Source organism: Castanea sativa, chromosome 3 (genome assembly GCF_040712315.1).
Source record: "Castanea sativa cultivar Marrone di Chiusa Pesio chromosome 3, ASM4071231v1".
NCBI lineage: Eukaryota > Viridiplantae > Streptophyta > Magnoliopsida > Fagales > Fagaceae > Castanea > Castanea sativa.
The window spans coordinates 49,933,910-49,947,638 of NC_134015.1; the positions used below are offsets into that span (position 1 = coordinate 49,933,910).

At 36.7% G+C, this 13,729-nt stretch overlaps 1 protein-coding gene across 1 annotated transcript; it reads right to left on the reverse strand.

Annotated features, from left to right (window-relative positions):
• Positions 1-7,074: 7,074 nt before the first annotated feature.
• On the reverse strand, positions 7,075-7,842 carry LOC142629106 (uncharacterized protein At4g02000-like). Its single transcript, XM_075803093.1, has one exon. It carries the CDS (start codon positions 7,840-7,842, stop codon positions 7,075-7,077), a length of 768 nt encoding a protein of 255 aa, XP_075659208.1.
• Between the last annotated feature and the right edge of the window lie 5,887 nt (positions 7,843-13,729).

Here is a 13,729-nt window from a genome sequence, read left to right on the forward strand (position 1 = left end):
CATTTGACAGTCATTAGGAGAATAATAAATCTCACAGCGGTCCAGTTCAATATGTCTTAACTCTTAAAACATATCAACATACCAACTAGAAGTCTCCACTTCCATGATCAAGACAAATCATCTTAGTTGATATGTTATAGTCTTCGCAGATGAAACACCCAATTTCATCACCGACTACGAACTAAACTTCTGAGTTTACAAAGAACTTGTGATTTATATCTTCTGTGACTTTTCACATAAATCACATACAATGCATCTCATGGACTATGATAATGTCTTAGTTCATTTATAGATAGTCTCATGTAATTAAACAATTTAATTATTAAATACATGCCAATAAATTGGGTTTTAGGGCATAAACCCCAACAAGAATAACTCCAACTCTCTAAATCTTTCAACTTTCTAAAATTTCAGCAAGACAAACCATACCTGAAATTCTGATGCACAGCCGTAAAGAAGAAAAGAAAAAAAAACTCAATCGTGTATTGCCGCTGAAAACAAAAAAGAACTTTCTTATGTACATACACGTGTAACTTAAAAGGTAAAAGGCTAGGGTTATCAAAGCCCATATTTTTACTTATGCCACCTCACTTGGGCTTCATATCCCATAGCATTTATCTTATTTTTAATGTCTTAGGCCCAAGTCAATTTAATCCATTTAATTGTAGGCCTCCTTTATAATTTACGTATAATAATTAAATTGGTATCAAAATTATGGGGTGTTACATTATCAGAGACAGTCCAAACCTTCTCTGAAGCTGGGAGCAAATGGCAAGCTAGACCAAATTCTCCAACAAGGGCTGTGTCTCCAAGAGTGCAAGCACACCAAGATTCCGTTTTAACCACTAGGACTATAAAGCTTGAATTTCCAAGATTTAAAGGGGAAAATCCTTCAGGTTGGGTGTACAAAGCTCAACAATTTTTCCAATTATACAATATACCATTGAATCAGAGGATCTTATTGGCTTCTTACCACATGGAGGAGGAGGCTTTGATATGGTTTCAGCCTTTCAGGATGCTGAGGATGCAAGTCAATTCACTAGCTGGGATGCATTCATCAAGGCCTTGCATATCAGGTTTGGCACTTCAGCCTATGATCACCCCATGGAAGCTTTGTTAAACTGAGGCAGGTTAGTTTAGTAGCTCATTACAAAGGGCAATTTGAAGCCTTATCCAATCGTATTAAGGAACTTCCAGACAAGCATAAGCTCTCTTGTTTCTTGAGTGGCTTGAAGGAAGAGATTAGGCTTCCTGTTAAGATGTTCAACCCTCCAAATCTTGGTGCTGCCTTTGGATTGGCTAAAATTCAAGAAGAGTACCTCAATACTAGCAAGAAAGGTACTAAGTCATGGGGTGAAGCTCAAGTAGCAAGACCTTCAATTCTTGGTCCTCCACCTCCCAAGACTGACTTCAAGTTCTCTAAACCACCATTTCAGAAGGTCCCAGCTGCTCAGATTGATGAAAGAAGAAGGCAAGGACTACTTTTCCTGTGATGAGAAGTGGGTTGCTGGTCACAAGTGCAAGACTCCAAAGTTCTTTATGATGGAAGGGGTGCAAGATTTTGTGCCTGAAGTAGAGGTTTATTCAGAGGAGATGCAAGTGGAGGACTGCACTGGTTCTGAGGTATCTTCTGACTTGATTAATTCTACTGCTGAGATTACATTGTATGCCTTGTTAGGCAGTCCATCCCCAGGCACCATGAGAGTACTTGGAAGAATAAATCATCAAGAATTGGTGATCTTAATTGATACAGGAAGCACTCACAACTTCTTGGACACCTCTATTTGGATGCTGCTGAAACTTCCCATAGCTGTTGAAGATAGCTTTGAGGTTAAGATTGCCAATGGGGCATTGTTGCAGACCAAGGGTGCTTGTCATGCAGTCCAGCTTAAGCTCCAAGGGCATAAATTCCTTATGGATCTCAATGTTTTGTCCTTAGGAGGGTGTGATGTTGTATTAGGCACCCAATGGCTGTATACTTTGGGATTGATTCAATGGAATTTCTAGCACCTTACTATGGAGTTTGTTCTGAATGGCAAGCCAGTTTTGCTCAAGGGTTTACAACCCTCTGGTCTTTTCAGGACTCTATGAAGTTCTTTAAACAGTCAAGAGGGGGTTGTGTCTCCAAGTTATCTCTCCAATTCCTTCTTCAATTCCAGAATAGATTCAGCTAGAGATTGAAGACCTTTTGAGTGAATTTAGTGCAGTCTTTGCTATTCCATCAGGTCTCCCACCCTTGAGAGGCCATGAGCATCAAATTTTGCTTAAGGAAGGGACTCAAGCCATTAGTGAAAGGCCTTACAGAATGAAGCTCCAAGCTGATCAGCATAGGCTTGACAGGTCATTTGAGGTTGGAAACTAGGTTTATTTGAGGCTTCAACCTTATAGACAGCTGACCTTAAGGTCCAAGGGCTTTAATAAGTTTTCTCCAAGGTACTATGGGTCATTTCAGGTTTTGCGGAGGCTAGGTTTTGTGACTTACAAGTTGGCTTCACCTTCAGATTGTCTCTTGCGTCCAGTTTTCCATGTGTCCTGCCTTAAGAAGCATTTGGGGGCTCAAGTCATTCCAATTCCTACTTTACCTTCTATGGATTCTGGTGGTTTTTTCCATCCTGACCAGTTGCTGTTTTGCAAGACTAGAACTAAGCAGCTTTGGTCCAGGTCAATTACTGAGGTTTTAGTCCAATAGCAAGGGCAAGATCCAATACATGCTACTTGGGAGTCTCTTTATGCGTTGCAGCATCAATTCTCTCACCTTGTGGGCAAGGTGCTTTGATTTGGGGGGGGGGGGGTATTGATAGGTACTATAGTGTGACAATTGTAGGCTTGATATTTGCAAATATTTGTAAAGGTCTGCATGTGTGGATATTTGTAGATATTTGTAAATAGACATTGTGACAATTATAGACTTGATATTTGTAGATATTTGTAAGTAGGTGTAAGGGTGTGCACATGTGGTGTGTATGTTGCTACAAGGGTGTGCGTGTGTAGGTGTGACAGTTGTGTGTGTAAGGGTGTATAGGGGAGTGTGCGTGTATGTGTGCAAGCTGGTGCATAGATAACTACGGAGGGGTGCATGTGTGCCCGCATGTGGGTGCATGGGAGTGCGCAGTGATTGGACTATACTACTATTGTACTGCTGTTGTGGGTTGTTAGTTGGTTAGGCCAGGTGTCAAGTAGGTAGTTAGTTGGTTACATGGGTAGTGCTTATAAGGAGAAGGTAAGGATTGTAAAACTCATGCAGATAAGAATTCCATTGTTTCTTCCTTATTCTTTCTCTCTACCTTGTTTCTTGTTCCTAATATCAATTCTTCTTCCCTTTCTTCCACTAAACTAGAATCTTATCACTCTCCCATCCAAAAAATAAGTCAATCAATTTTTTTCAAATTTTTATTAAAATATAAAATAATATTAAAAATATATCGCAGTTATTAAAACTAACAACAAAAATTTTCAACAAAAAGCTAGAATCTAGATCGGCGAGGTTTTGATCTTGTAAAATCAATAATTGATGTTAAACAAATATTAGCAATGAAATGTGTTATACCATGTTGTATATGTTAGAGTGGATATGGAAGGGGAAGCGTAGAATAGGAACACCGAAAACACGAGGGTTACATGGTTCAGCCTTGTCGGCCTACATCCACGGAGGAATCCCTTAAGGGCTACATCTTTATTATATAAGAGTGTAGTACAATAACATGTATTACAATGAATCCTAACATGAGTATATATAGGAAACTCAACCCTAGACTACTAGTACAAGTAGGAGTGGGCTTGGACCTATTACATTGGGCTAATATGTCTAATATATCTCTAACACCCTCCTTCAAACTCAAGGCGGAATCTTAATGAAGGTTTGAGGCTGGATAAGTATGAGAAGATCAATTGGAGATGCCTTTGAAGAAACCACAATGAATAATGTGTCAATTGACCAATTTCGGAGCTTTAAATGAAGAAGTGGAGTCCAAAATCGGAATCTACACAAAATACTGAGCAAGATAGGCACTTTTGGAAATTTCAACTTTTGGTCAAAGGTCAATGCAAAGTCAAAGCCAATGAAAGACAAAGTCAACGGATCTTGGTCAAAGTCAACGACTACATTGTCCGGGTCGGGTCACAAATCGGGCTATAAAGATGGTGATGTTATCCTGATGACATGGCGCTGACCTAGACTAGGGCTGACGTGGCTAGGGCTTGTGTGGCGCTGACGTGGCTAGATGACATCATCAAATGACATCAACAGAAGTCTTTTGGAGCATTGTGGTATGTGCATTCCTCGGTAGCATGTGGATCTAATGGTGTGCGCGTGGTGGCGCGTCATTCGTCGGATAAAGGCCAAATTTCACAATCTGACAGATTAGTGGGCTACAAGGTCGTCATGGCGGCGCATGTGGCCAAAGTCTAATCTGGAAGTCGAGAACTTTCGGCAACGCGTGGGATTGTGCTGGAATCTCTTATGGAGTGTGGTGGCACATGAAGCTTCTGGTGGTGACCAGCTTTCTGGGTTTTGGTCGTGGGATGCAATGGAGTACGTTTGTGGCGTTAGTTTCATTAGGCGAAGGCTCGATGTGCACAGATTTGAGAAGGTAAGTCACGGTTTGCTTGGTTGTTGAATTTTGACATAACATTGAGCCACCGTGGCTATGAGATGCCATGGAGTCTAGATTCAGCATACAAGCATATGTGACTTTAGATGGTGGCATGCACGTGAGAATCTTCTTTGCTTGCTAGAGATGTTTGTTTGATGCCAAGAATGAAGTTTGACTCTGATACCATGTTAAATAAATATTAGCAATGCGATGTGTTATACCATGTTGGATATACTAATACTAGAGTGGATGCGGAAGAGGAAGCATAAAATAGGAACACTGAGAACATGAGGGTTACGTGGTTCAACCTTGTTGGCCTACATCCATAGAAGAATCCCTTAAGGTGGCGTTTGGTATGGGGTAATGTTTTAGGATTTTCAGGAATGTTTAAAGATTCCCATGTTTGGTTGCAAATTACGCTAGGGAATCAGATGCCAGGGGAATCCTTAAACCCCTCTCAGTAGGAATGTGGATTCCCTTTAAAACAGGTGGGAATCCAGATTCCCAAACTTAAAATAAATTGTATTTTTTATAAATTGACAATTTTAACCCTTTTTCCTTATCATTTAAGCAATTAAGATAAACTATAAAACAAATTATCAATATCTTCTCTCTTGTCTTTATCTTTTCCCACCAAAACAACATAAACAGGATAAATAACTCTGCTAATAGTTATTTTTGTATTATTCTTGTCATTTTGAAATGTTAGATCACAGTTTTAATGAATGTGTTGCTAATTGATAGTTTATATAATGTTTTTTATCTATCTATTTAGAGTAAGATATTTTTTTAAAGGACTAATTAATAGTTTATATATATTTTTTCATTATTTATTTAAAGGAAGATTTTTTTTTAATGGGCTTGGTACTTTACATTCAAATCTAAGGACAAAATGGGAAAAACAAATAATTCATTTAAGATTCCTGGGAATACACCAAACATTATCATCTCACATTCATAGGAATCTCCCAATGAAACCAAACATAGGAATAGCTACATTCCTAGGAATCACATTCCTGGGAATCTAGATGCCAGGAGTAATGTGGATTCCCCGTACCAAACGCCACATAAGGGTTACATTTTTATTATATAAGAGTGTAGTACAATAACCTGTATTACAATGAACCCTAACATGAGTATATATAGACAACTAAACCCTAGACTACTAGTACAAGTAGGAGTGGACTTGGACCTATTACATTGGGCTAATATATCTAATATATCTCTAACAATTAATACCTATTAAACTTCATAAAGGTGATAAGTCATAATTAGTGGATAATAAGATTTAATATGAACATATTGCTTTTTTTTTTTTTTTTTTAAAGAGGAAACGATAGTAGATTTTATTAATGAAGAAGCATGATATACAATGGGAAAGAGAAAGATGGACATATGACCCCCCTTTTTTCTCTTTTGCCTCACTAGCATACACTAGAGTGGCTTGATTACATCGTAAACAAAGTAAGAAAAGAAAAAGAAACAAAGATAAAAATTCAAAAATCCAAAAAACTACTGTAAGAAAAGCGAATCTTCTCTTAAATGCCTGGAACTCCTGAAAATCTACCAAACGACACCTTCTTGATATACCTGGACATCAAAAGAAGATGATTTTATTTTTTTGGGTTTTTTTTTTTTTTTTTTTTTTTGTAGGAGTGTCCTCATACTTGGCATGGCTGCCCAGCAGCCTCCATTGATCCCGTAGTTGACACAACACCTTGTTCATTCTCTACAATTTTATGTTTCTTTTCTCTCTTAACACCTATTGCATCTTTATTACAATTTTCTACTTGCTTCCTTTTATGCCCTGGGTCCATGTCAGCAGTTGAAGAATTAGAAATAATCTGAGCTTTGGCAAGCCTCTTCCAATTCTTCTTTGTTTTCAGGCTTCCAGTTTTAGACTCCTCCTCAGCCTCAACCTTTTTTGGGCCATACAAAGATTGGCTCACACCTTTCTCATGATTCCCACTTCTTTTTGGCCGCACCTTACTCTTGTTCTTGTTTCCTTGCACATTACCATAACCAACTTTAAAACCTATATCTGATCCCTCAAAAACCGGTGGAGATATTTGCTCACTTTGTTTCCCCATTAAATCATGATTAAGGATGACAGCATCCTCATCCATGACTGCCACCTCAATCAAATCGGAGGAAATCGTGCAATTATCTGTCACGTAATCAGTTTGAGGAATTTTTGTACCTGAAAAATCTGAGTTAGTTAGGATGGCATGATCAAGCTCCGTGATCAACTCCTCAAAAATGGGAACGTGATTCTTCACCGTCAAATTTGTATCTTTCTCTACTGTAACACCATCACCTGCTGAAGCACCATCAAAGCTACCACCTTTAGGTAGATTGCCCGACGGCATTAAGATCATTCGTTCACTTCCACTTCCGATTGTTGGATCGCCCTGCGCATTTACCTTCCAGTTTAAAGAAACCCGATCCTCCTGCTCAATCTGAACATCATCATTCCGTCTCCCTAGGCTGCGTCGTGCTTTGTTGCATTGCCGTGATTTCTATGATGCCCCGCCTTCAACCATTCCCCATAAGGAAGACACCTCTGTTTTTCGTCCCTTGAAACAGAGCAGTCCCAAATCTCATGACCAATTCGACCACATTGATAACAAAGCCCAACTAAACGTTCATACTTGAAGCCAATACAAATCTTATCACCTTCAGGACTAGCAACAACTCCTCCTTGACATAATGATTTGTCCAATGGCAACTCCACCCTTACTCTGATAAAGCAAGCTTGGTCAGACGAAAAAACCTTCAAATCAACATCCAGTACTTTTCCCAGACCATTGCCAATATCCTTGCCGACCTCTTCCAATAACAGATCGAAAGGTAAACCCCACACCTGAATCCACATCGGCATTAGGGAGAATCGAACCGAAGTGGCTGTCATTCCTCTCTCCGATCTTCGTAACACCAGAGTGTGACCCTCAAAACTCCAAGGACCATTGGCCAACACCCACTTCAATTGACTTTTCATTGTAAATTTAAATTGAAAAAGATTATTTCCCACTTCAACTATGTGTAAATCCAAGCCCATCCTCCACACAGACCTTAGCAAGCCCTTGGCTGCACGCTGATTAAAAGTTCGTGTAGTGAGAAACTTTCTAAACAAACTGAGGGAACATTCTTCTAGCATCCTTTCCCTCTGTAAAACCCCAACCTTAATTACTTCTCCCTCATCCTCTATCAAAGTTATATTTTGCAACTTGTCTATAAAATCCGAATCCATCATGTGATATTCCCTACCGAAACTCTCACAAAAATGGCAGACAAACACTGAGAGTTAAAAAACTAATCCTCACCCAGAATGTGAGAAGAAAAGTCTCTTCCTAGAGAGAAAAATACTCACCTGGCATGAGAAGGAAAATTAATATGAACATATTGTTAGTTTGTTACTACCACTTTTATTCTCCATAAATTATAATTACCCTCGAAAAAATTCTGCACAACTAACATATTTTCCATGCGAGTTTGAGTAAGCAAAGTCAAAAGTGAAAAGAGAGATTATAATTATTTTAGAAGGTTGTGTACAGCTGAGGCAGTACGGCCAATTGCCGGGACTCCAGGACAAGAGAGAATTAGCGTGTGTTTGGTTCCAATTTTAGGAGCCAAAATGCACTTTTTTTAGCTGAAAATCCAAATTGTGTTCTGTAAATGCGCGATGCAAAAAGGGTTTAGCTTACTTTTTGTATTTTTTTAACTAAAATTTCATTTTGTTTTGATGAAAAACTATTACATTATATGCTAACTAAATAAAATTTGAAGATTAAAACTTACTGCTACTTGCAATTGTATATTTAAAACAATAAGATGAGAGATGCTACGTCCACAATATTTTTACAATATTTTCATAACAAATCATAAGTGGTTAGTTGTTATTGGTTCAAATTTGAACCTAACACTAAGATTACTTTTTTACCCTAACAATGAAAACCAGTAACAACATACCACATAGAATTTGTTGTAAAAATATTGTGAAAATATTATGGACATATCATTTCTCCAGTAAGATATATCCAATTAAAAAATTACTGAATATAAGCAAAACCCTTATAAAAACAAGTCAATTTTCCAATACAATCATGTCACAGCTGGGGAGTTATAATTGCAAAACATCACAAGCGCGTTGTTAATGCTTTCGAAGATTGATTTGAGGACAGCCCTTGGAAAATGGCCAATTGCCGCTGATTGTGGTCACAATCTTGCTAAGCGAATTATTCATACTTTTAATGTGAAAAGGGGGAAAATTCTATAGACATTATACATGTGCACTTGAACATAGACACGGCTATACACACCAGTGTGGGTGATATCGTACCGTTCCGGCCGGTACGGCCGGTATATATCGTACCGGCCAGTGCACCGGTACAGATACACCCTTGTTTCGTACCGGAAAAAATACCGGCCGTACCGGCCGCATACCGGCCGTACCGGCCATATCCGGCTGTTTCGGCCGGTAAATGGATACCGGGCCGAAACACGACATGCAGATCTGAGATTTTGAGTAAGCCAGAAAACCCAGCAAAGAAGGAGAAAAATGCAAAGGTAACAAGAGAACATATATAAATTCCAAATTTACAACATATATAAACTCAAAAAAAAAAACAAACAAACACTCCTCAGCGGCGACACTGGTAAACTCCTCGGCGGCGAATCTGTAACGCCACTTTTCGACGGTGACACTGGTACACCTCTTTCTCTCTTGCCACTCTGTCGTTTATTTGCTCTACACTGGTTAATAGCTGCTCAAGCACTCAACGCTGCTGTGAAGCAGACCGAACTGTGAAGGAGTTCACTGCAACTTCACCGAACTGTGAACTGCTTCACCTTCTTTGTCTTTCTCAAAAAGAAGAAGATGTGGTGTACAGCTGTTTGATTTACCCAAAAAAAAAAGGAGTGGTGTACAGCTATTTGTTGACCCATTTCAAATTTAATAGTCTTATCTTTCTTTATTTTTTTTTATTATTATAAGATATACTGTATCTGTTTTGTAACTTTTGTTCCGGTACATTCCAATTTTTTTTTTGAAACGCCGGTACATTACAAATAATAATAATAATAATAATAATAATGATAATAATAATATATAATAATATGGTTTATATTAGAATATTAGATTATCTATAAAACATTATTATATAAAACATTAAACACACCAATAAAATAATCATTATAACTAAATGTTTATAAAAAAATCATTATAACTTTATATATTGTATAAAATAATAAAAAATAGCGGTAACCCCGAAACGGTACACCGGTATTGACCGGTACCCGAAATATATCGTACCATTGGTCAAACCGGTATAGCCTCCGGTACGGTATTGACTTCCTTGATACACACACTAAAACTTAAATTCATGTAATTCATGTTTATATTAATTGATATCTGAATGTAAGAACACCAACAATATAATGGTGTCTATATATATCCACTTGGCATACTTGATAGTAGTAGCTCCGACCCAATTATTTTGTTTACCAAACTGTAAAGTGAGGTAAAGCAACTTGTCTAAAAGAAGAGGCTGCCAGCCTGCCACGTGAATCTTGCCAATATATGCCGCTGCATAACAAAATCATGTTTGTGTTATTGTTTACCCAATTTTGTTTAACATTATTGTAATGCTACCATAATTTCATAGTATCTTCGTAACAAATTTTAAGTGACAAATTGTTATTAAAGCACTAGTATTAGATGTATTAAATATCAAATATTTTATTTCACAGTGTCATTCTGATCTCTCTCTCTCTTCCCTCTCCTCTCTGCTTGCTTTGTTTATTTGAGCTCTCTCTATATTTTTCCTTCCCTCTTTGCCTCCCTCACCGATCAAGCCTATGTTTGAAGTCGCCACCACCGTTGGTTTGAAGTCCATCTCAGACACGATCTAAAGTTGGTCTGGGCTACTATTGCCAATCTCAAAGCACCACTGTCAAATAGGAAAAGCCACCATCAGCCGAATTTCTCTAGCTCTCGTACCAGCTTGTTCTTATTTTTAATATGGTGGTGGCTATTTTTGTGTGTGTGTGTGTGTGTGTTTTTTTTTTTTGGTAGTTTAGGTTTGTTAGGGGACCACAATTTGACTCCCTATAACCACACTAAAAATAGGCCTGCGAGGCGTGATGTCAAATGTCATAAAAGATTTGAGTATGTCTTTCTCAATACCAATTGGTTTTGAGGTGGAATGGCACAGCTGACGATCCTACAAATAGTTCCAGAGTCAAGGCCATGGGTTCCTATTTAATTTTTAATTTTTTGCCAAATGAATTATTGAGTGTAAAAATCGAAGAGTCCAAATCTAATTAGATTCTAAATTGAATTTCAATTGGAATCTAATTGTACGCCATGCGTTCATCTAAGTTTTTTATTTTTGTGGCAAGTGAATTATTGGGTGCAAAAATTGAAGAGTCTAAAAGCAATTAAATTCTAAATCATATATATATATATATATATATATATATATATATATATATATATATATATATATATATATATATATATATTGTGGGGACTAAAAGGACCTAAGTAAGTATTTGGGCCTTAGGCTTTATTAATGGGCACTAGTTTGTTTTTGACTAAAAGCCCTCTAGAACTGCAGGTCGGCCCATGAGTTGAGAGTCCGAGGATTCGTCCGAGGATGAATCTCTCCTCGGACAGACCCACGATGACCCTGGGATTCGCCAAAAAGATCAAGGCAAAATTCTGGAAAAACCGTTGGTTAAGAGGGGGATTTAAGCACCCTTCGGACGCAACGGTGTGAGAGAAATATCTCAGAAAAAGGCTGCCCCTCCACATTAAAGACCCTGCACCTACCTCCCTAGCCACATTAATGGGGAAATGACCCTTGAATAGTATAAGTCAGCCTTCTTGCTATCATTTGAAGACTTCCAGAGGGTGGTGGATGGGACAGGTGTCTAATAGGGTGATTTGCTTTACACGTGGACGAAAAGGGCAGAAGAAGAAGTATTTAAGGAGGGAAGAGAGTAAAGAAAAGGGGGTGGTGAGACAAATATTAAGAACTGTAACCTTTGAGAGAAGAAAGAGAAATAATATATAAGTTGTCCTCGACTTACGTCCGAGGAGGTTCATTCTGCCCCGTTTGTCTATTATTTGCAAATACTGTAATATTCTAGCATGTTCATCAAGTTTCGAATATCACTAAACTATATTGCGAACCCACACTCTACAAATTTAATTGTTTAAGACTCATTGGGCCTGAGCCCACGTGTGTTTTTTTGGGTCCAGACGCAATTGTGCACTTACATATATATATATATATATATATATATATATATATATATATATATATTGAGAAATCATTACATATTTTTAGAAATGTATGGTTTAAAAAAAGTGTAAACTAATACTATGTATAATTTAAACTTTTTCTAAATTTTAATTGTACCCGTGTATATGTACAAGGCTACACACTAGTCTCTCTCTCTCTCTCTCTCTCTCTCTCTCTCTCTCTCTCTCTCTCTCTCTCTCTCTCTCTCTCTCTCTCTCTCTCTCTCTCTCTATATATATATATATATATATAGCCAAAAACTGAGAGAATATCCAATTAAATTTTAAATTGGATTTTAATTTTTGCCTAATTTTTCGCCACGTGTCCTATCTAATTTTTTTATTCTAGACGAGTTAATGTTGTGCAAAAGGCGAAGAGTCTAATTAATATAATTAAACCATTAAAAACCCAATAAAAAGAAGAAGAAGAAATAGTAAACCCATGTATTTATCCAAAAAAAAAAGAAAAAAGAAAAGAAAAGAAGTAAAACTCATATATATATGGCTTAAAAAATGTGTAACTTTTACATTATGTATAATTTGGAGAAAAATGTTATATCCACAACATTTTTACAACAAATTATATATGGTAGGTTATTATTGGTTGCAATAGGTTGACAAAAAAAATAATTTAATTTCTGAATTTAAATTAAAACTAATAACAACTTATCACTTACGAATTTTTTTTTAAAGAGGAATTACTTATAATTTATTGTGAAAGCATTGTTAGCACTTCTCATCATTTTTAACCCATAAATATAAATATATATATATATATATATATATATATATATATATATATATAATTGTACGATGCATATAACTCTAGTTTGTAATAAATATTACTCATTAAAAATATACTTAGGTCTGTTTAGGATCTGCTTATTTTGCTGAAACTGAAATTTTTTTTGCTGAAAGTACGGTAGATAAATGTAAAAGTTAGCTGAAATAGTACCGTGTAACCTATAAATAGTATCAAAAAGTGTAGTGAGACCCATAAATTTTAGCAAAAATATGCTAAATAATAAAATAAGTTGAAAAAATAATTTTTACCAAACACACACTGGGTGTGTTTGGATACTGCTTATTTTGCTGAAACTAAAAAACTATTGCTAAAAGTACTGTAGATAAAGATAAAAGTTAGTTGAAATAGTACAGTGAGCTCATAAATAGTGCCAAAAAGTGCAGTGAGACTCATGAATAGTAGCAAAAATAAGCCAAATAGTAAAATAATTTTCATTTTTCATCCTAACCCAAACGCACACTTAGGGTGTTTTTGGATACTGCTTATTTGCTGAAAACTGAAAACTTATTAATGAAAACACTGTAGTAAAATAATTTTTAAAGGTGAAAATAGTGCTATGGGACCCGAATTTACCTAGAAATTTGTGTTTTGCTGACTTTTGTGAATCCGTGAACAATACCCATAGGACCCACTAAAAAAACGCAGATGCACGGATTGGGCAAAACGCCCAATCCAAACGCACGCTTAGTGTACATTTGGATACTAATTATTTCCTCAGCCTCTGCGTTTTGGCTTTTTATTTTTAGAACAACGTTTCAGCACTTCCAGTGGGTCCCGTGCACTATTCATAGGATCCATAAACCTCTTTTTTCAACAAAACTTTCATTACAAATGGGTCCCACGGCATTATTTACATATTTAAAAATTATTTTTACTGCAATATTTTCAGTTTTCAATTTTCAGCAAAATAGTGTGTTTGGATATCAATGAAAAATTACAATTATTTTACTATTCAGCTTATTTTTGCTACTATTCATGAGCCTACTGTACTTTTTGGTACTATTCATGGCTCTACGGTACTATTTT